The sequence below is a fragment of the Eschscholzia californica genome, unplaced genomic scaffold, assembly GCF_041429995.1.
Source record: "Eschscholzia californica isolate CP2 unplaced genomic scaffold, dmEscCali1.0.p SCAF_6, whole genome shotgun sequence".
Lineage (NCBI taxonomy): Eukaryota > Viridiplantae > Streptophyta > Magnoliopsida > Ranunculales > Papaveraceae > Eschscholzia > Eschscholzia californica.
Genome location: NW_028238483.1, coordinates 14,790,744 through 14,811,313, shown reverse-complemented (window position 1 = coordinate 14,811,313; position 20,570 = coordinate 14,790,744). Strand labels below are relative to the sequence as shown.

General features: G+C 36.0%; 1 protein-coding gene across 1 annotated transcript; it reads left to right on the top strand.

Annotated features, from left to right (window-relative positions):
* Positions 1-16,656: 16,656 nt before the first annotated feature.
* Positions 16,657-20,570, top strand: LOC147531911 (uncharacterized). Its single transcript, XM_086648280.1, has 4 exons — positions 16,657-17,334; positions 18,485-18,568; positions 18,660-18,749; positions 19,893-20,570. Exons 1-4 carry the CDS (start codon positions 16,915-16,917, stop codon positions 20,169-20,171), a joined length of 873 nt encoding a protein of 290 aa, XP_086504406.1. The 5' UTR covers positions 16,657-16,914; the 3' UTR covers positions 20,172-20,570.

Sequence of the window (20,570 nt, the reverse complement as noted above, 5' to 3'; positions counted from 1 at the left end):
ATCATTTGTATATTTGCGGTTCTAAAAAAGAGACAAGAAATATCTATTAGGGTTGTAACCTTATGAGTTGTTAATGTTATAAACTTACCCGTCATTTGGTAAGAACACATTTTTTTATAATCTCTCCCGTGATTGAGCATCTCTGAGTTTTTGGTCATAGATAAGGCCACAATAAACATTACCACATAACTTAATTGCTTTACATCCTTGAAAATATAAAATGATTTAGATTTTTTGTTTTCTCTGCCAAAATAAGTATACGTTGTGATATACAATTTGGTAGAGATGAACTACTAGAACACAAACTAAAACAGAATAAGAAGTTGTTGAGAGCGAAAGGAGGATGTTCCAAAGATAATAATGACTAAATATCAACTAAACTTATCGAGAATTTTGTTGCTAATACTTCAAAGTGAGAAGATCCAACAATTTTAAAAAAAATATTAGTTAATAACACAGTTAAATCCTCTTATCTATATTTACATTTGATTTTTCCCGTGCCGGAGGCACGGGTAATACTTAGTGTTTAATCAAGGAAGGATACAAGAAGGCCAACGTCACAAAATAAACTTTAAGCAAACTTCAACTTTTAGTCCCACACCTTTGAGTTAGAAATAAAAGGAACAAGGAGATAGGTTATATATAACCTCCTCATTGGCTTTGGAAGACATGTTTCTCTAAAGTCAAAAACTTTAAAAAAGCTTCATCTATTAGTCTCACATTGTTGGGATAAAGATAAAAGAAGCAAGAGGGGAAGTTATATCTACCTCTTCCTTTGCATCCCACAACAAGGCTTGGTAAAAGCTAAAATTTTAAGTAACTCAAGCTCTTTAGTCCCACACCTTTGGATCATATAAACTTGTGTTGGTGATATGGTATGAAAAGGGTGTTTGGGTAGCAGCCTTCGGGTAGCTAACGGGCGGGTTTCGGACGGGTATTTCGGGTCGGGTTTCGGACGGGTATTTCGGGCCGGGACTCGGATATGAGCTCCTGTCCGAATCCCGGCCCATATAGCCCGAACCATCGGGCCGGGTATACCCGGTTCGGGTAGCAATCGATTTCGGGTGTAAACGGTCCGGGCGGATTGGGCCGGATATCGGGTTCCCGGACCGTTTTCCCACCCCTAGTGTGGATCATACTATGTTGTCTTCTATTGATGTTTTTGTGTTTATTTATTGATGTTTAGGTTATTGTTATAATTCTTCTGGTTAGTTCTAGACGGTTTTCTCGTCTTTCCTTAATAGGTTTTATATTTTTGTTCAGTCTTGTTTTGTCTTGGGGGTTTGGTTATATTTTGAGTGGGTTTGTTGGACTTTGGGGTTTTGTGTCATTTAGGCCTGGGAGAAGTTCACATCATCTAGACCCCTATGTTTTTTTTTTTTGATGAGAGAGACCCCTATGTTAGTTTACTAGTTAATTTTCTCTTACTTATCTTGTATACTGAGTCCCTCTAGCTTCATATTATATCTCATCAACCCTCTCTTTCTTATATATTCAACCACATCTCTCCTGATTTTCTAATGTCTATTAGTTTCTAGTTTTTCTCTTATTTAGTGTTTTTGTTTCTTGTCTTCACTGTTTGGTTTTTCGTTGATGCCACGGTTTGGTCTTATTCCTGTTCAGTGTTTATTGTGTGTACTAGTGTCTTTTGTGTTACTTGAATCCTTACTATTCATGGAGATCTCTGTTCTTGCCTGGAATGTCCGTAGTTGTGCTAATTTTGCGAATCGTAAACACCTCATCAGACTCATTAAAGAGAATCACGCGGACTTTCTTTTCCTGTCTGAGACCAAATGCCTTAACACAAATCTTGACAAATTGCTTAATCTGACTAGCACTTATGAGAAGTATGTGATAGACCCTATTAATAAAGCAGGTGGGCTTGCACTATACTGGTCTCCCCAATTTGACATTAAGATTATCTACTCTGACCATAATATGATTCATGTGCAAGGTACACACACGGTCAAGGAGAACTTTTTCCATATAACGGCTTCTATGGAAGCCCATACAGTAAAGATAAAATGAAACCTTGGAATATCTTGGCCCAACAAGCCCCTGCTCCTCATACCCCCTGGCTTGTAATAGGTGACTTGAACTGCATTTTTGACCAGTCTGAAAAACTAGGTGGCAAAGAGGTTTCTCAGAACTCAATTATCCACAATAAGCAAACTATTAATGCTATGGGTCTTCAGGACATTGGTTTTGTGGGCAACCCCTACACCTGGACCCTACACCTGGTCTAACAAACAATTTAGTGGCAATCTTATCCAAGAGAGATTAGACCGTGCATTAGTGAATTACAATTGGCTTACCACTTACCCCCACTCTAATCTCACCCATCTTTCGACTCTAGGTTCTGATCATAACCCCATTTTTCTCTCTACCAAACCTAACTCTCCCCTAGGCCGTAAACCGTTCAAATTCATTCGTACGTGGATGTCCCATCCAACTTGTGCTCAATTCATCAAAAATAATTGGATTACCTTCCCCACTCCTATCCAAACCAAACTTAACTCCTTGGCTATTAAATTGTCAAAATGGAATAAAGAGGTCTTTGGCCACATTGCCACTAACATCAAGAGCCTTACTCAGCAACTGCAATCCATTAAAGATGTTGATAGTTTCAAAGCCACCTTCACCCAGATCGAAACCCTCCTCCTCCAGAAAGAGAGTCTGTGGAAAGAAAAATCGAGAATAGCCAACATCAACTTAGGTGATAGATACACTCATTACTTCCATGCTAAAGCCACCACGAGAAATCGTAAAAATCAAATCCATTTCATCAAACTGGATGATAACTCGTGGACCAATGATGAAGCGGAGATTGCCACTGTCTTTGCTAATCACCTTCATAATATTTCCTCTACAGTGGGCTCCACTTTATCTAACAATCTCATTGAGTGTTTCAACCCGCAGATATCCCAATCCCAAAATGAGATATTAACCGCCATTCCTGAGTTAGAGGAAATTCGAAAAGCCACTTTCTCTCTGAAACCTGGAGCAGCTCCTGGCCCGGATGGGTATCCCCTTTTATTCTACCAAGCCAACTGGGATACTGTCAAAGATGATCTCATCCAGATGGTTTCCCTCTTCTTCAGAGAAGCCACTCTCCCTACGATGTCTAATCATACTCACATCTGCCTTATCCCCAAAACTAAAACGCCCCAAATTCCGGCTGATTATAGACCTATAAGCCTTCTCAATACTACCTATAAAATCATTACTAAAATTCTGGCTAACAGGCTCAAACCCACTCTCACTGACATCATATCCCCCTTCCAAGCCGCTTACGTTCCTGGTAGGCAAATCACGGACAATATCATAATAAGCCAAGAGTTAATTCACTCCTACAAGAAAATTAAAGGAGCGAAAAGCTATTTTGGCCTTAAACTCGATATGTCCAAAGCTTTTGATCGCATTGAGTGGCCGTATCTGGAGAAAGTTATGCTTATGCTGGGATTCTCCCCTAGTTGGATTAAGCTCATTAGTACTTGTCTCAACACTAGCTCCATGGCGGTCCTGATTAACGGACGCCCCGGTTTAACTTTCAATATTAGTCGGGGGATTAGACAGGGTGACCCTCTTTGGCCTTTCCTCTTTGCGATCGCCATGGAAGGTCTTAGCCGTCTTCTTGTTAAGCAGAATAGCCAAAACCCCTTTATCGGCTTCCCTATTGTTAATTCAGATCTTACCATCACTCATCTTCTTTTTGCCGATGACTGCCTTATCCTTGGTCAAAATTCCCTTGATAATATCCACAATCTCAAGAACATTCTGAAAGAATTCAGCGACGCGTCGGGTCAGATGATTAACTACTCTAAATCCAATATCTTCTTCTCGAAAAACTCACACCCAAAATTCAAGCGTATGATTATTCGAGAGCTTAAAGTTCATCAATCCTCGACCGACGATAAATACCTTGGCACTAAGCTCTTCATCGATAGAAACAAAAACTCGGCCTTCCAATCTCTTCTCACCAAAATTAAAAACAAACTTGCCAAATGGCAAACTAACCACCTCTCTCAAGCTGGTCGCTCGGTAGTCATTTCAACTATCGCAGCGGCCGTTCCCCGATACCAAATGCAGTGCTTTGCCATCCCGAAAGGCATATGTAACAGCATTGAGTCCATCCAAAGGACTTTCTGGTGGGGAAAATCCAAAACTTTCCATACTATCAACTGGTCAGCTATTTGCAAACCTAAGAAGATGGGTGGTCTTGGGCTTCGCCTCCCTCTTCTGGATAATTAGGCCTTCCTTAACAAGATCAACTGGCGCATGATCAATAATCCTAATGCAATATGGATTTGTGTCCTCAAAAGTAAGTACTATCCCAAAACTCATAAGCCCACTCCTCCGAAAGCCAATCATTCCTGGCTCTGGAAATCGATTACAAAGCAATACAATCATATGGATAGTCTGATTTTCTGGGACATCAATAAAGGTGATAATATTAACATTTGGCAGGATTTTTGGATCCCGAACCACCCCCCTCCAATAACCAACCAAAGTGGGTCTAACCTTAATTGGGTTTCGCAGCTTATTACTAAATCAGTTGGAATTTTCAGATTTTACAGCAATGCTTTAATAATGAGGTTTGCAGAGCAATACTGAGCATTAATATTCAAAATAATCAAGAGGATAAACCGACGTGAACGTTAACAAAATCAGGTAATTATTCTATAAAATCTATGTATAATTATTTGAGAACAGAAAGCACGAATCAAATGCAGGATCAAACCGACTGGTTCTTTATATAGAACATGAATACTATCCCTCGAGTTAAACTATTTCTATGGAAGTGTTGTACTAATAGCTTACCTGTCGAAGCTAAAATAGGCAAATTCATTGGAAACTCATACTCTTGCAATAACTGTGATGAAAACGAAACTTTAGATCATGCTATGCTTCACTGTACGTTTGCAAAAGCAATCTGGTTTCATTTTCAGGTTAGAACAGATCAAATTAGATCTACTAATCAATGGATTCAACAATGGAAAGACCTAAATGAGGATATCACTAATCAATATGCCAAAATCCTTTGGTTTATATGGAAAGCTCGTTGTGAAAACTGTTTTAATGCAAACAAACAAAACCCGATACAAATTATTGACAGAATTAATCATGCTACTATCACCCCTCTCAAGATTGAGACGATTACCACTAACAAAAGCAGGAAGAACACTAAGCAACGCACATGGAGACCTCCATCGACACCATACTTAAAGCTGAACGTCGAAGCCTCTTTTACCAACTTTACACATCCGGCCGGTATTGGATGTATCATCAGAGATGAAGATTCCACCTTCATTATAGCATCAGCGGACTCGGTGCGATGCCAAAATGCGGAAGAATGTGAAAGCCTAGCCATCCTCTACAGTATCCAATGGGCATTACAATTGGATATCACTCACGCTCATATAGAAAGCGATAATCAATCTTTGATAAATTTTATCAACGGTCATAGTGTCGGACTCCATTGGCAAGCAGTAAAGATTATGCAACAAGTAAAGATCCTTATAGATAAATTCGAGGGCATCATCTTCACGTTTATTCCTAGAGAATGCAATACTCCTGCAGACGCGCTTGCCAAATGGGGAAGAAAGAATGATTGCAGATATGTGTGGAATTCTGTACCTACTTTTATTTCTGAATTGCTTTAGTTTCTTGGTTTGTTCTTTGTACTCTTGGTTTTGGTAATGTGATGTTCCTCTCATAAAAAAAAGTCATCATGTATGTGACGTCTCAAAAAACTCAAAGCATGAGCCCGTAACATTTCATCTGCATTATTCCCTTCATCAATAGTGTTCAGGAGATTTTTGTATTTTAGAGTCAGTCTAGCTTCGACTGCCCATTCCATGTAATTCTTACCTGTTATATCTAGTGCTGCAAATTCAAGCCTAGCAAGGTTAGACATTATGAAATATGAATGAAAATATTATACCTTCGCCAACGAAGCAGAGTAACGGCTTCTTTCAGCTGGTTAGAGACTCGTGCTGATAACGTGTTATAAAAGATATGAAGACGAAAAGAAGAAAAAGTATATATCTTACTGCCAAAGAAGATTGTAATCTCACAAAATCTCAAAGTCAAATACTATTCCTTATACTAGAGAATAAGGAAAGAGATATCCCTACTTGCATAGGGTGCATGGGTATTTATAGGGAATAGATGGGAAGTGGGGAGGTGGGGGTATGAAGCTGTATAAAACGGTCAATTCCCTCCTCTTAAACCACCATGCAAAAACTGCCTAAAAGACCCTTCACCTCCAAGCCAATAAACATCATTATACCTCCAAAGCAAAGAATGTGATTTGTGGTGGATAATAATATTTAATATGCCATTACTGTTTCTAATATGTGGTAACTCAAAAGACACCTTAATATCTTCTATGGGCAACCATAATTACAACACTCCCCCTTGGGTGACCATCACTCGAAGTAGTTGCCTCATTAAAACCTTATCAAAAAAACCCAGTGGGACAAAAATCTGATGTAGGAAAAAGAGTACAATAGCATAGATGCTAAGTGACGTTGGATACGCAAAATTCCGCCTCGTTAAAACCTTGCCAGAAAAACCCAATGGGACAAAAATTGGACGAAGGAAAAAGAGTGCAGAGCGTAGACATCCAGTCCAATGATGTAGAAATCTCCATATGATAATAGACTCCCCCTGATGAATATCATATAGAATGATGTAGCCTTACATCGTCAGATTATTCACACGGCGCATACCGATACCTTCTACAAGTTTTCTGAACGTTGTAGTAAGCAACTACTTGGTGAACAAGTCAGCATAATTCTCACATGATTGAATCTTTGGATATCAATCTCATTATTCTTCTGGAGATGGTCTGAGTAAAACAACTTCGGGGAGATATGTTTGGTTCTATCGCCTTTGATGTATCCTTCTTCGATTTGAGCGATGCATGCCGAATTATCTTTCTAAATAATTGTAGGGGAATTTGTGATAGAGACAAGACCACTTGAGCTTCTAATGTGCTCAATAATAGACCTAAGCCATACACATTCTCTTGTGGCTTCATGGAGAGCAATAATTTCTGCATGGTTAGATGAGGTCGCAGGCATAGTTTGTTTACTAGATCGCCATGAGAAAGATGTACCTCCACTTGTGAAAACATACCCTGTCTGTGAAATCCCTTTATGTGGATCAGAAATATAACCAGCATCGGTGTATCCCTTCACTTGAGAATTACCAGATAAATTCTTTGAATAAAATAATCCTAGATCGGTTGTTCCTCTAAGATATCGAAGAATTTGCTTTATTCCGACCTAATGTCTCTTAGTTGGTGCAGAGTTGTATCTTGCTAATAGATTTACTGCAAAAGAAATATCTGGTCTAGTGCATTGGGACAAAGGAGTGTTTCGTCTTCTTCTTTAGGACGAAATGGATCTTTCAGAGCATCGAGAGACCTAACAATCATTGGAGTACTAAGTGGATAAGAATTCTCCATGTTAAAGCGCTCCAGGACCATTTCAGTGTATAATGTTTGATGTACAACTATGCCGCTTGTACTTCTTTCAATTTGTAAGCCAAGACAGAATTTTGTTTTCCCAAGATCTTTCATCTCGAATTCTTTCTTCGAATATTCTGCTGCTTTAGAGAGTTCTTCTAGAGTTCCTATAAAGTTGATATCATCAACATAGACTGCTAGAATAACAAATCCAGTATCTCCTTTCTTGATAAATATACATGGACAAATGAGATCATTTACATAACCTTCTTTGACCAGATATTCGCTAAGACGATTGTACCACATTCGTCCAGATTGTTTCAATCCGTATAATGCCCGATTAAGCTTTAGTGAATACATGGTACATGGGTTGCCTTTAGGCACTGTAAATCCTTCAGGGACTTTCATATAAATATCAGTATCTAATTTTCCATATAGATACGCAGTGACCACGTCCATTAAGTTCATCTCGAGTTCTTCCAGAATTGCTAAACTAATCAAATATCGAAAGGTTATTTCATCCATAACTGGAGAATATGTTTCTTCATAATCGATTCCTGGTCTCTGCAGAAAACCTTGTGCCACGAGTCTGGCTTTATAGCGAACAACTTCATTGCTCTTATTTCGTTTTCTAACGAATACCCATTTGTAACCTACAGGGTTTACATCTTTGGGTGTCAGGACTACAGGTCCAAAAACATCGCGTTTTCAAAGTGAATTCAATTCAGTCAGTATTGGTTCTTTCCATTTTACCCAATCAGACCTTTTCCGACATTCCTCAATGGAACGTGGCTCATAATCATCATTCTCAGTGATAATATCAGTGACTACCGAAGGCGCAAATATATCATCGATGATTATGTTATCTCGATTCAACACTTTACCATTACAAGCATAATTTATAGATATCTCTTCATTCGGAGATAACTCATACTCTTCAAGAGCTTCTGCCTCTTCTGGGGCTTCACCCATTTCTAGGGGTGTATTAGCTAAAGTTGGAGCTCCTTAATTTGTTGTCTCTTCTTGGACATTACTTGCTTGTGTTTGGTTTTTCCTCTTCCGGGGAACTATATCTTTATAATCGATTGGTCGTCCACGTTTCAGACGTGCCTTGGACGATTCATTTATCGCAATATTTTTATCATGTCCTTCGGGGACATCTATCCTTGCTGGAACATTTGCAGCAGGTATATATGATTTTGTCACTCTCGCTGCGTCATTAAATGCGTCAGGCAATTTATTAGCAATCTCTTGTAAATATATTATCCTCTGTACTTCAACTTCAGATTGATTAGTACGAGGATCAAACTGAGACAAATTTGGTGTAAACCAAGATAGTTCCTTTTTAGTAATATTTGCTTCAGGCAAATTTACTCCCCCTAATGGCAAGAAAACTGTCTCATCAAAATGACAATCGACGAAGCGTGCAGTGAAAGTCTTGCCCGTCTGGGGTTCGAGATATCGAATAATAGATGGTGTATCAAAACCAATATATTCCTAGTCGGCGCTGAGGCCCAAACTTTCTGCACTGTGGAGTTGATATGGGAATATATACAGCACATCCAAAAATACGCAAATGAGATATGTTGGGCTGCTGGCCTTGAACAATATTGCAGAGGCGATAAATGATTATTTAAAGTAGGACGTAACCTTATCAAGGTTGCAGCATGGAGGACTGCGGGTCCCCATGCAGTGACAGGTAGTTTCGTCCTCATCAACTTAGGTCTCGCAATCAATTGGATATGCTTAATGAATGATTCAGCTAGACCATTCTAAGTATGAACATGAGCTACAGTAATTGGATATGCCATTACTGTTGCTAATACGTGGTAACTCAAAAGACACCTTAATATCTTCTATGGGCAACCATAATTACAACGAAAATTTATTTCTTAACAATATTGATTGTCATGTATCTGATAAACATTTATCAAAATACACTTTGTTATATGCATATACAACGAGAAATAGTTATGAGAGTAATACCAATTTGCTTTGGAGGCATAACTTACCTTGACCTTACCATAGAATGGATTGGGATTTACATTTATATTAGTTTGCAATGTTAATCATTTTCACATTTATCATCTATGTAATTCCCATATCCTTCCGATACGATTCAATATGTCTCAACAACAATAAAATCAATGGTTAGCGATAAATAAGAATAATAAGTTTGAAAATTCAACAAAGAGGGATCCAAATACCTTTTAACTTACCCATTATAATTGACAAACTTGCCAATCTTTTATTTGCTTATTTCTTGATCAAGGAGATCGATAGTTTCTTCATCCCTTTGATCATAGAGCAATTCGTTATAACGTGTTGTGAAAAATAAAAGAGGGAAAAAGAAATACAATGGAAATATAAACGAGGAGATAGATAGACAAGAAGAACTATACTGTATTATTATGTTTGTAAAGAATTCTCTAGATTGGTACATCGATACATAGATTCTTAGATACATTAGACTTTAATACATCTTCATTAGCAAGAAACCTCTTTATATAGACATTTAGCTAGATGAGTTACATAACCAATAGTCATACAATAATGGTGTTTGAATACAAAGTAATGGTGGAGAGAGTTGCAAAGTGTGGTCGTCATCCACCATAAATCAAATATTTATAACATAAGTAATGATATACTGTATAAAGTTTAAAATAATATGGCTAATTATCAATCAGGTCATTTTGTATTTAAAATTTTCTAAAATTACCCCTTGATAAAATGGTGTTTGAATACAAAGTAATGGTGGAGAACTTATAGTGGAGAGAGTTGCAAGGTGTGGTGGTCATCCACCATAAATCAAATATTTATAACATAAGTAATGATATATAAAGTTTAAAATAATATGGCTAATTATCAATCAAGTCATTTTGTATTTAAAATTTTCTAAAATTACCCCTTGATAAAACATCTTTCTTCTTTGTTTTTTCCACTCTCTCTAAAATCAACTGATCCGACAGAGTTTGAATTCGGCAGTTTCGTGCTTATCACATCTTTGATGTATCAATGCCAATGTAATGGCTATCGTAGTTCGTAGTCGATTTCCAAAAAATAAAAAAATAAAATCAACTGATTCTCTCACGCTATCCCTCTCTCTAAACTCAGTCGTCTTCTTTTTCCTTTTTATCATTTTCATCTCATGTTCATCTCTCTAAACTCAGTCATCTATCATCATCTTATCATCACTGGTTCATCATCTTTGGTCATCACCATCACCAATCGATTTGGGTTTTAGCCGGTTCAGTTCATCAACCATTTAAGTCAGTTATTGTTTGAAATCGGGCTATACCACCATCGCTAACCGATTATTTCATTGATTTTGTTTGGATGACAAGGAGTTTTAGAGCTCATACAACACTACTGAAAGTTTAATTTATTGGGCAGTGGATGCCAAATCATAGGGGCTGGAGTTGTGTTCAAGATGAGTTTTGAGCTGACGTTATTATGACTAATAATAACCTTTTAATTGGACAGTGGACGCCAAATCCATGAAACTGTGTTGAAGATGGGTTTTGGTGTTGATGTCATTATAATTAATGACTTTTAAATATGTATGGGAAGTTTGGTGATACCAACATAGCACATGAGTTGTTTGATGAAATGCCTGAAAGTCACGATCTCAAATTGGACAACTCTCATGACGGGATACTTAGTGGAACTAAAGTCAAGTCTTCTTTGTTGTTGTCCGCTCAAAAAATATCTTCACGAATCAAACCCGATGATTTTCGATTCTCAACTGATCTAAAGGCTTGTGGGATTTTTCGTATTCTTGATAAAAGTTCTAGTTCACAATTGAGTATTTAATCTTCCTTAGTTGATTACTTTAATTACAGTTCAAGATATAATTTTAGTGTTATTTCTTAGTTGATTAATTTAGTTGACATGTGGTGTTTGATTCTCATTACTTCTTCCCTCTTCGGATTCCTACAATTACTCATGGATTAAACTATGAAGATCTACAGTTGATAATGAGTGTTTTTTGAATCATGGGTTGACTATTGCTTCAAAAGGGCAAGACAAGTTGCTCAGTAATTTAGAATCTCGACAGTTTAATTCTCATTTTGCAGTAGTTTGGCACTCTAACCAAATCTTTTTACCGTTTTTTCACCAAACTAAGTTAGCAAAATCGCAAATGCAAACTCAGTTTGTACTATCGCCTACATGCAACTCAGTTTGCAATATCGCAAATGCAAACTCAGTTTGCAGGTAAAAAAACGGTAAAAAAAAATGTCATTTTTTTCTAGAATTTTTTTTGAAGAAAAAAAAGTATTGAAGTGGATCTTGTTAGAAAGGTAATGAAAAGTTCTTTCTGAATGTATAAATTTCATAAAAATCCGACATCTCAAGAAAAAGTTATATAGATTTAAAATTTAAAGAGAAAATAAAAAAATTAGTTTCTCAAAATGACAAAATGGTACTTTAGTCTTTGTATGTTTTTTTGACATGAATAATAATTTTTTAGTTATTGTCTCATAAGGAAAAACTAAAAAGTAGCACAGTAGCTGGAATAGTTATAGTGGTTAGACGTCTTGAAACTTGAGCATATTTCTGCTCAAGCCATCTCATTATTAAGTTATCCCTTTAGCTAATATCCTTAATCTAAATTCTCATTTTTCTTTAATATTTTCTTGTGATAATTTGGTTAATATTTAACTTTGTAATAAATATGAGTAATATATGCTATTAAATACGGAAATTTTTGTTTTTGTTGCAAGAAATACGAAAAAAAATTGGGTCAAGAAAATACGACTATCCATGAATCTTAAATGTATACTGATGATCCAAAAATTGGTCATCAGTTGACTGAGGTCAATATGTCAAAAAATGACCAAAAGTCTAGCAGGTCAACTAACGTCAAGTCAACAAGGAGGTCGAATCCGAAGGAGGTCAGTGACTCAAGACCAGAAATGGTTGTCGGTATGATTGTCCTAGGTGCCTTAGGTCATGTCCTGACTAAAATACAACCATGTCTGTCTTGGGATGCACGAGAAGACTATGGGGTCCACGTCAGCTGGACCGACACCTCAATCTCGAAACATGTGGGGAGAGCGGGGGGGGGGGGGGAGGGGGGGTCAAAGCGTGTCGATTGCTTATCGAATTATTCCTGAATCCTATCAAAGATCTCAATCGGTGACGATCTTAAGTATTTAACTAAATTGGACTTCAAGAGTCTTTTAAAGAGGAAACATCTCCTAAGGAATCTAGCATCCGGAAATATAATCTATCGAGAATCTTTAAACAACTCTTAAATATCAAAGACATTGGATGATCTCTAAGAGAAACCCTAATATCTTCAGACTACAAAATAATAGTTTCAGTTCAACACGGTGGATCTCAACCACCTCATCACTACATCCTTACATTCGTTCACAGTCTATAAAAGGTAACCAGATCGCATCAAAGAAGACACAATTTCTCACGAGTTCATACACACTCCAAGAGCGATCTGACTGTTTGAGCGTCAGAGAAGTTTACGAGCTCAGGTTTTCCCCTCCAAAATTGAGAAGAATGAAAGTGAGATTAACTACAACAGTCTCATCATTCACTACGAGATCTAACATCACGGTCTCACTATTCCGACTGATACCAGGAGGACAAATTTTGACATCAACAAATATGACAATCGTCTTCATACGTTCAGTTAATTATTACATTATTCATAGCCTAAATTACATATATAGGATAAATCTTGATGGCAACTGCTTCCACCGAGACTCGATCCCACGACCTCATGGTCTTAAGAGGGGTGTCCAACCGTTACACCAAAGAGTGGTGGACAGGAATCAGTTGTTATTGTTATTGTTGTTGTTGTTGTTTTTGTTGGTGGTGTCAGTTGCATTGGGATTAGTACTGATCAATCGATATAAACATTTCGAGTGTTGATAAATCTATTGATTGATGCCTTAATGAAGACATTTGAAGCACTAATAAAAATTGTATGTCGACTTAAATACTTGATTACATTTGATAGTAAAATATTGATCAAATAGTGAGTATTCATCGCAAAATTATACCCTAAATTCTCAATAAGAAACCAAAGAAGTAGAATGTAAGAAGATATATAGTTGACACACTTTTACTTTTTATCATACAATTAAAGACTATTTATGTAACATTTTCTTTTATTTAGATTAGTCTTCTTTGAGTACTTTAATATCAGGTTATGTTTAGATGTAGATAACCTTTTTGTTACTAATAGTATAAATTTTGTTTTAATTATTTTATAATAATTTTTCATTTAGGTATCAACTTTATGAGTTTTTTTCTTTAATTTTTAGTTACCTTTTATTTTTTTTGTTTTATTTCGCCTTTGTTTTCCTTTTTTTATTTTATGTTCTAAGTAACCGTTTCTTTTTTATGTTATTTATTATTTTTATTAATACTGGATTACATTTTATTTCTTTATTTAAAAAACAACTATTACATAAATAAGTTAAAAAAAATTGATACATACTAAATAGATAGTTATTTCTTTACAATTTCTTTACTTGTTTAAGACTAGATTACCTTTTACTTTTTACTATTTTTCTTTTATTTCGCCTTTATTTACCTTTTTCATTTTTAGTTATAATTTATTAAGTTTTAGTTTTTTAAGTTATTTATTGCTTTTGTTAATATCTTATTATAATTTATTTATTTATTTAATAGTTATTAAATAAATAAGTTAAAAGAACAAATTAATAGCTAATAATTAGTTGTTTTTTATTTGATTTTTTTTACATAACTAACATATTAGTTTGAGGTGTAATAAAATTTTTTGTAATTCTTTATTATAGTTGATTTATTTAGGAATGTTGTAATTTTATAACTATTAAGGTCCCGTGCTCTAAAGCACAAACAGTTGTATCAATTAAATTTGACGAAATTTTAACACGGTATTTCTATAGGCGCCCCATAGTATCAATCCAGGCGCTCCCCCCAAACATGTCACTCGACTTTTCAGACTATTTATTATTGCTATATTCTGGATACCCAAACTTTTTGGTATTCTACTTATTATTTTTTTTCTAAATTAGTTATTTTATTTCTAAGAAGAAAATGATTATTTTTTTTAATATGTTATTTTATTTCCAAGAAGATCTATATTTTCAATTTGGGAAGAGCTTCTGGACAATATCCTCATTTAAAAAAGGGCGTTTGTCCCAGTCAGTGTTTTTCCCTTCTGTTTTATTATATAGATTTTTCATATTATGTATCAACTTTATTACTTTTTTCTTTACATTTTGAAGGCTAGATAACCTTTTATTTATTTGTTTTGTTTTCTTTCACCTTTATTTAAAATTATTTTAGGTATAAATTCACGACATCAACTTTTATTTTCTTCATTTGTATAGGATACAATACAAAATAAATAGTTTCCTAAATGTTAATTTAAATTTGATATCAACTAGTTTTGCAGAAGTAGTGGGCACCTTTTCTAGGTAACACCAAAGATATAGCATCTAGTATCTAGCTTCGAGTAGGTTATTGGTGCATATACAATCAACTACTTCTAAAATGTAACTAAGACTTGTTTTCTTCCCTTCTTTGTCAATTTGATTCTAGAACTAAAGGAGTTTCCATTTCATAGAATCATAATGCGAATATACCCGAAGATTAATTTAAAATCAACTAAAGGAGTCACCGTTTCATAGTGTATGGATCTATGTAGTTGGTCTCAGCCGAGACGATCGAGAATCTCGGGTCTTGACTCGATCTCGGCCTTCTCTCGGGTCTTGACTCGGTGTCGGCCTTCTCTCGAGACGAGATTCGACCGAGACACTAAGTTAATGTTTGGCCGAGAATCTTGTGCGTCTCGACCGAGACAGACCGAGACAACACCTTTTAATTTTATTACTGTGATTAATTTTATGTTTTGGAATATTTGGTTGCTAGCTTATGAATTGCTTGGTTTATTTAAGGGTTTGGAAGATAATTGTAAGTGGATTATGATGGCTCAACTTATTACGAATAATACCTGGAACATGAATATTATTAATAATTGTTTTGATAATGATATTTGCAGCGCAATCATTAGCATCAACTTACAGGCTGACCAAGACGACATACCGAGATGGCCTCTTACCAAATCAGGAAATTTCTCTATAAAATCTGTGTATAATTTTCTCAGAAAAGGTAATGTGGAACCAATAAATGTACAGAACGACTGGTACTTTGTTTGGAATATGAATACCATTCCTCGGATAAAATTATTCCTTTGGAAATGCAAAACTAATAGTCTACCAGTGAAGGACAAAATCGGGCAATTTATAGGAAATTCCTATGAATGTATTAATTGCAACGAATACAAAACCTTGGACCATGCAATGTTACATTGCTCTTTTGCTAGGGCAATTTGGTTTCATTTTCAGGTACGAACAAAAACTATTACCTGTGTTAATGATTGGATCAATACATGGAAACCATTAGATGATGACATCATCAATCTTTATGCAAAAATATTATGGTTTATTTGGAAAGCCAGATGCGAGAACTATTTCTCGACGAAAAAACAAACACCAATACAAACAATCGAAAGGATTAACAACTCCTCTACTACTCCACTCAAAATAAATGTTTCCAATACTAACAAATGCATGGATAAAAAAGTAATCCAACGATGGAGACCTTCTTCGATGTCGTTCCTTAAACTAAATGTTGACGCGTCATTCACCAAACTTACCGAACCTGCAGGTGTCGGATGTATTATTCATGACAACGAAGCAAATTTCATTATGGCAGCAGCAGATTCAGTTCGTTGCCAAAACGCGGAAGAATGTGAGAGTATGGGCGGGCGATTCATCTTGGAATATTATGGGCCATTCAACTGCAGATAAATCACTTGCATATAGAAAGTGATAACGCGGCGCTAATGCAATACATCACTGGCACTAACGATTCGATTGGCTGGCAATCTAAAAAGATTCTCAAACACTCAATGACCCTGACAAAACACTTCTCTCAAATACTCTTCACCAATGTCACAAGGGAATGTAATGTTAAAGCGGATGCACTAGCCAAATGGGGTAGACGTAATGGTCAGAGACATATTTGGAATGTAGCTCCATCTTTTATTCTTGCGTTACATCACAGACTTCGGTTTGTATATTTTGTTGGTTTTAATGCAATGTCTTTCTCATAAAAAAAAAAAAAATAGTTACTACATATATCCAATGAGAAAGCAGATATTTTTTGAACAATTTTCGTCTTTTAGTGGCTGAATTTTTGTCTTCTTGGACAGGTCAGAAAGGACTTTAGGCTTGCAACAAAAAAAATAAGAAGAAAGGACTGTAGGCCCGCTGGACGGTCATCAAGGGTCTATCTGTATGAGTATTGAAACTAACCCACGCTGAACTAGGTCATCTTCTACTTCTCAAAACCTTAGAGCTTCGTGAATGAACTACTAGGTCATCTTCTCTTACAAGATTCACCACTACTTATCAAGAAGAAAGATGTCAACTAGAAGATTAACTTCATTATTAGCCACATCCATCCACCAATCCCTTTGTAGAAAACCTAGTTTCATTTCTGCAACAATATCATCATTGTCATCATCCACTTCACCATTTCGATCTACACTAACACCAAACCCTAATTACTCTTCTTTTGATAAGGTTTACTATCCTCTTGGAATTAGGGCTTATAGTAGTTTGCTGAGTTTGAATGACCTGAGAGACAATCCAGGAGCAAGACAGAAAAAGAGGAGAAAAGGTCGTGGTATTGGTTCTGGTAAGGGAAAAACTGCAGGGAGAGGTCATAAGGGGCAAAAAGCTAGAGGAACTCATAAATTTGGATTTGAAGGTGGTCAAACCCCTCTTCGTCGTCGATTGCCTAAACGAGGGTTTAAGAATCCTTTTAGCCTCACATTTCAGGTATAATTTCCTTCACTTGTAAACCCTTTTTTTCTTGTTGCTTTTGAATGCAGTTCGTTCATCAATCATGAATCTAGCTATATGTATCTGTTTGATGTAGTCCTGACCTAAAATCAGATTTTTAGCTGAGATACTAATTTGATTGTTCCTAGCATCTTACTTCATCTATAAATATAGATTCAAATTTCACACTTTTATTGTCGAATCAAAAGTGCAAAATATAAACCAGGGTAAGATGAAGCTAAAAATCCCATTAGATGGAGCCAAATATTTGAAGTTAGTGGGAAAAATGGTGTCTTATGGTTACGAAATGATTATTATTATCATCCGAAGTTCAAACCTTTGTTTTCTGCTAATAGTCAATTGGTGAAACATTCTAATACTTTGTGGAAGTAAGTTGGAATCTAACTTGCTATAGAAAAGTATCCGTGATTATTACGTCTTCCTTTTCTGTCTTTCGATAAGTTGACATGCACCGTATGGTTATCGATTATTAGTCAGTTGATACTTTTTTTCTCTTTACAATGAGAATACCTATGTATCCCCTAATTGCACATTGGACTCGTGATTTGGCTAAAGGACAACATGCTGAGTGAGTCTAGTGTCTCGTGGCTCATGAGTCATTCAATTATTGTTTGAGTTGGATTCTAATATGTATACTATACGTCTATATATATATAAAATAAGGGAGGATGTTTTTTTTAGAATGTACTCTCTTGAATGGTTAAGATTACACCTCCCAAACTTATTGCCAAGGGTTGAGATTATACTTCCCAAACTTATCTTCAAATTTACACACAATATCCCTCTTTTTCGTTTTTACGAAATCTCACTCTAACTTAAATTTTCTGACTTCTCTTTTCAATTACAAAATTTGATAGAACTGTTTAGTGCGCCATGGGTTATAGCATCGTATACACTAGGTTAAATATGGTATTGCTCAAATTCTTGCCAGAAAGTGTTTCCAATTGAAATAGGACCACTTGCGAGGCCTTCAAAAAATCTCTAGTGGTTCTTACTTCTTATCACTGTTTTCTGTCAAAAAGGCTTCAGTACTTTCTTCTTTCCGTATTGAATACGGTTTATCTTTATTTGGGTAAATTATCAGGATTTTTTTTCTTCCGATTATGTTCATTCTTACTCGTGACAGCCAGTAGGTTTGGGAAAGATAGCAAAACTCATAAATGCAGGGAAGATCGACTCATCAGAATTGATTACTATGAAAACTCTCAAGGTACTGAACAGTGTTCTAGCTATATTCTTTTAGCCCATACTTAATATTTCTCATTGTTGGTAATCATATTTTATTTCATAAATCACAATAGGACACAGCGGCCATTGGAAAGCAGATAAAAGACGGAGTAAGATTGATGGGTCGAGGTGCCGAGCAGATCAAGTGGCCCATTCATCTTGAGGTAACATCTTCCATACATCTATCCATTTTCTCTGATCTGATTCATTTTATAGAAATTGTAGTTCTAAGCATCCCCTCATTTTTCTTATTCTTATTTCCCTTCACGTCTTACACTTAGTATCTTATGTATATTCGATGATACTTTCCCTTAAACATTTTACCTAATATATCAAGTGACTGGCTTCTTCTACCTCACAGGTCCCCTCCAACATGAAAATGGAACTAATACACTGTAGAGAATGTTAATTTGCAAAAAGTAAATGTTAATGGTTTATTTTTTTGGTTTACGGGTACATTTAGATTTAGTAGGCAGAATTTGAAAACAAAGTTCTTGTTGAGATGATTTCAGAGCTTTTTGACTATATGCTCATGGGACAATCTAAACTAAGAAGGATAATGCTACTCAGACTCCCAGAGTACAGAAGAAGTCAAGAAAGTAGGCACTTTGAGAGTCTAGGTTTATTCAACTTTACCAAAGTAAAAGTTATTTACAAATTTTTTGGCCTCAAAGTGCCTACTTTCTTGACTTCTTCTGTACTTTGGGAGTCTGAGTAGCATTATCCAACTAAGAAACTTCCATCATTTTTCTCATAATTAAGTATACCGTAATTTTAATGGTTTTCTTACTTGATGTTAAAAATGTATATAACGTACACGACTGCCCCATATAAATGTAATTGAATTTCGCCACACTTTCTGAATTCTCGTAAGTTGAACTCAGCAGTCCACCTTACCCCATCTCTTTGATACCTAACTGTAACTGTGTGCATGTTGAACGGATATAGACTGAAATAGGCTACTTGGGGCATTGGCCAGCCTTGTACCTGCCGGGGTATTAGTGCTTAGTTTTGAGTTAAATCGTTCTTGAAGGCCAACATGGTATTCTGTTTATTCTTTTATCCAACCCTCGTATTAAACAAATTCGTGATCCAGATCGAAAATCCAATTCAAACACTTTATCTATCTTTTTGTTGCATAGACAACTCTCTGTGTTAAGGGATGTTGTAGGATTCATGAGGCTTTGATTCAAGGTTGAGGGAATGTTATAACTTCACTATTCATGGAATAAATAAATATGCCTTGTTGCAGATACATAATTAACAGTCACAATCAGATACATATTTAACATGCGTTGGTGATACAGGTGTCGAGGGTGACAGTTAGGGCAAAGCAAGCAGTTGAAGCTGCGGGTGGGTCCGTAAGGAAGGTTTACTACAACAAATTGGGGTTCAGAGCATTGCTTAAGCCTGAGTGGTTTGAAAAGAAGGGCAGATTACTACCTCGAGCAGCCAGACCTCCTCCCAAGCAGAAGGATAAAGTTGACAGTATTGGTCGCTTACCTGCCCCTACCAAACCAATCCCATTTTTGACTGAAGAAAAAGACTTGGCTTCTGAAACAACAGCTCAACCCGTCGTTGCTTAAGATACTATCATGGTCCTAGATCTGTTGGTTGAACTTGGCGGCTTCTTGGGCAGATTTCGCTTCTAATAATTTTGGATGCAAATGAATTCTTTTAGGAAAATTTACCAATGAAAGTCAAGTAGTGCACTGTTTTTTTCTCAGAGTTTGAAGATGAGCATATGAAGCTGAACACTAAACGTTCTTCAAAGAGATTGACCTAAAAGCTGAGGCTTTTTAGTTATTAGTTTGTAACATTGATGGTATTATGTTTTATGCAGATTCATATAAGTAGGATGGCCTGTAGAACAAAAGCACAATTTGCTATACGCTGAGTTGAAGCTTTGTTTCTCAGTTGAGAGATCTTGAAGTTTTGAAGTTCTCTTTCTCAATCTAAAAACAAGATACAGTTGGCCAATAAAA

Bases quoted from the DNA above. Each gene is read 5' to 3' on its own strand.
- LOC147531911 (XM_086648280.1), top strand. From the start codon at position 16,915: ATGTCAACTAGAAGATTAACTTCATTATTAGCCACATCCATCCACCAA. The intron at 17,335-18,484 runs GTATAATTTCCT...TACTCGTGACAG, and splicing joins CTTTTAGCCTCACATTTCAG to CCAGTAGGTTTGGGAAAGAT. The intron at 18,569-18,659 runs GTACTGAACAGT...AAATCACAATAG, and splicing joins TTACTATGAAAACTCTCAAG to GACACAGCGGCCATTGGAAA.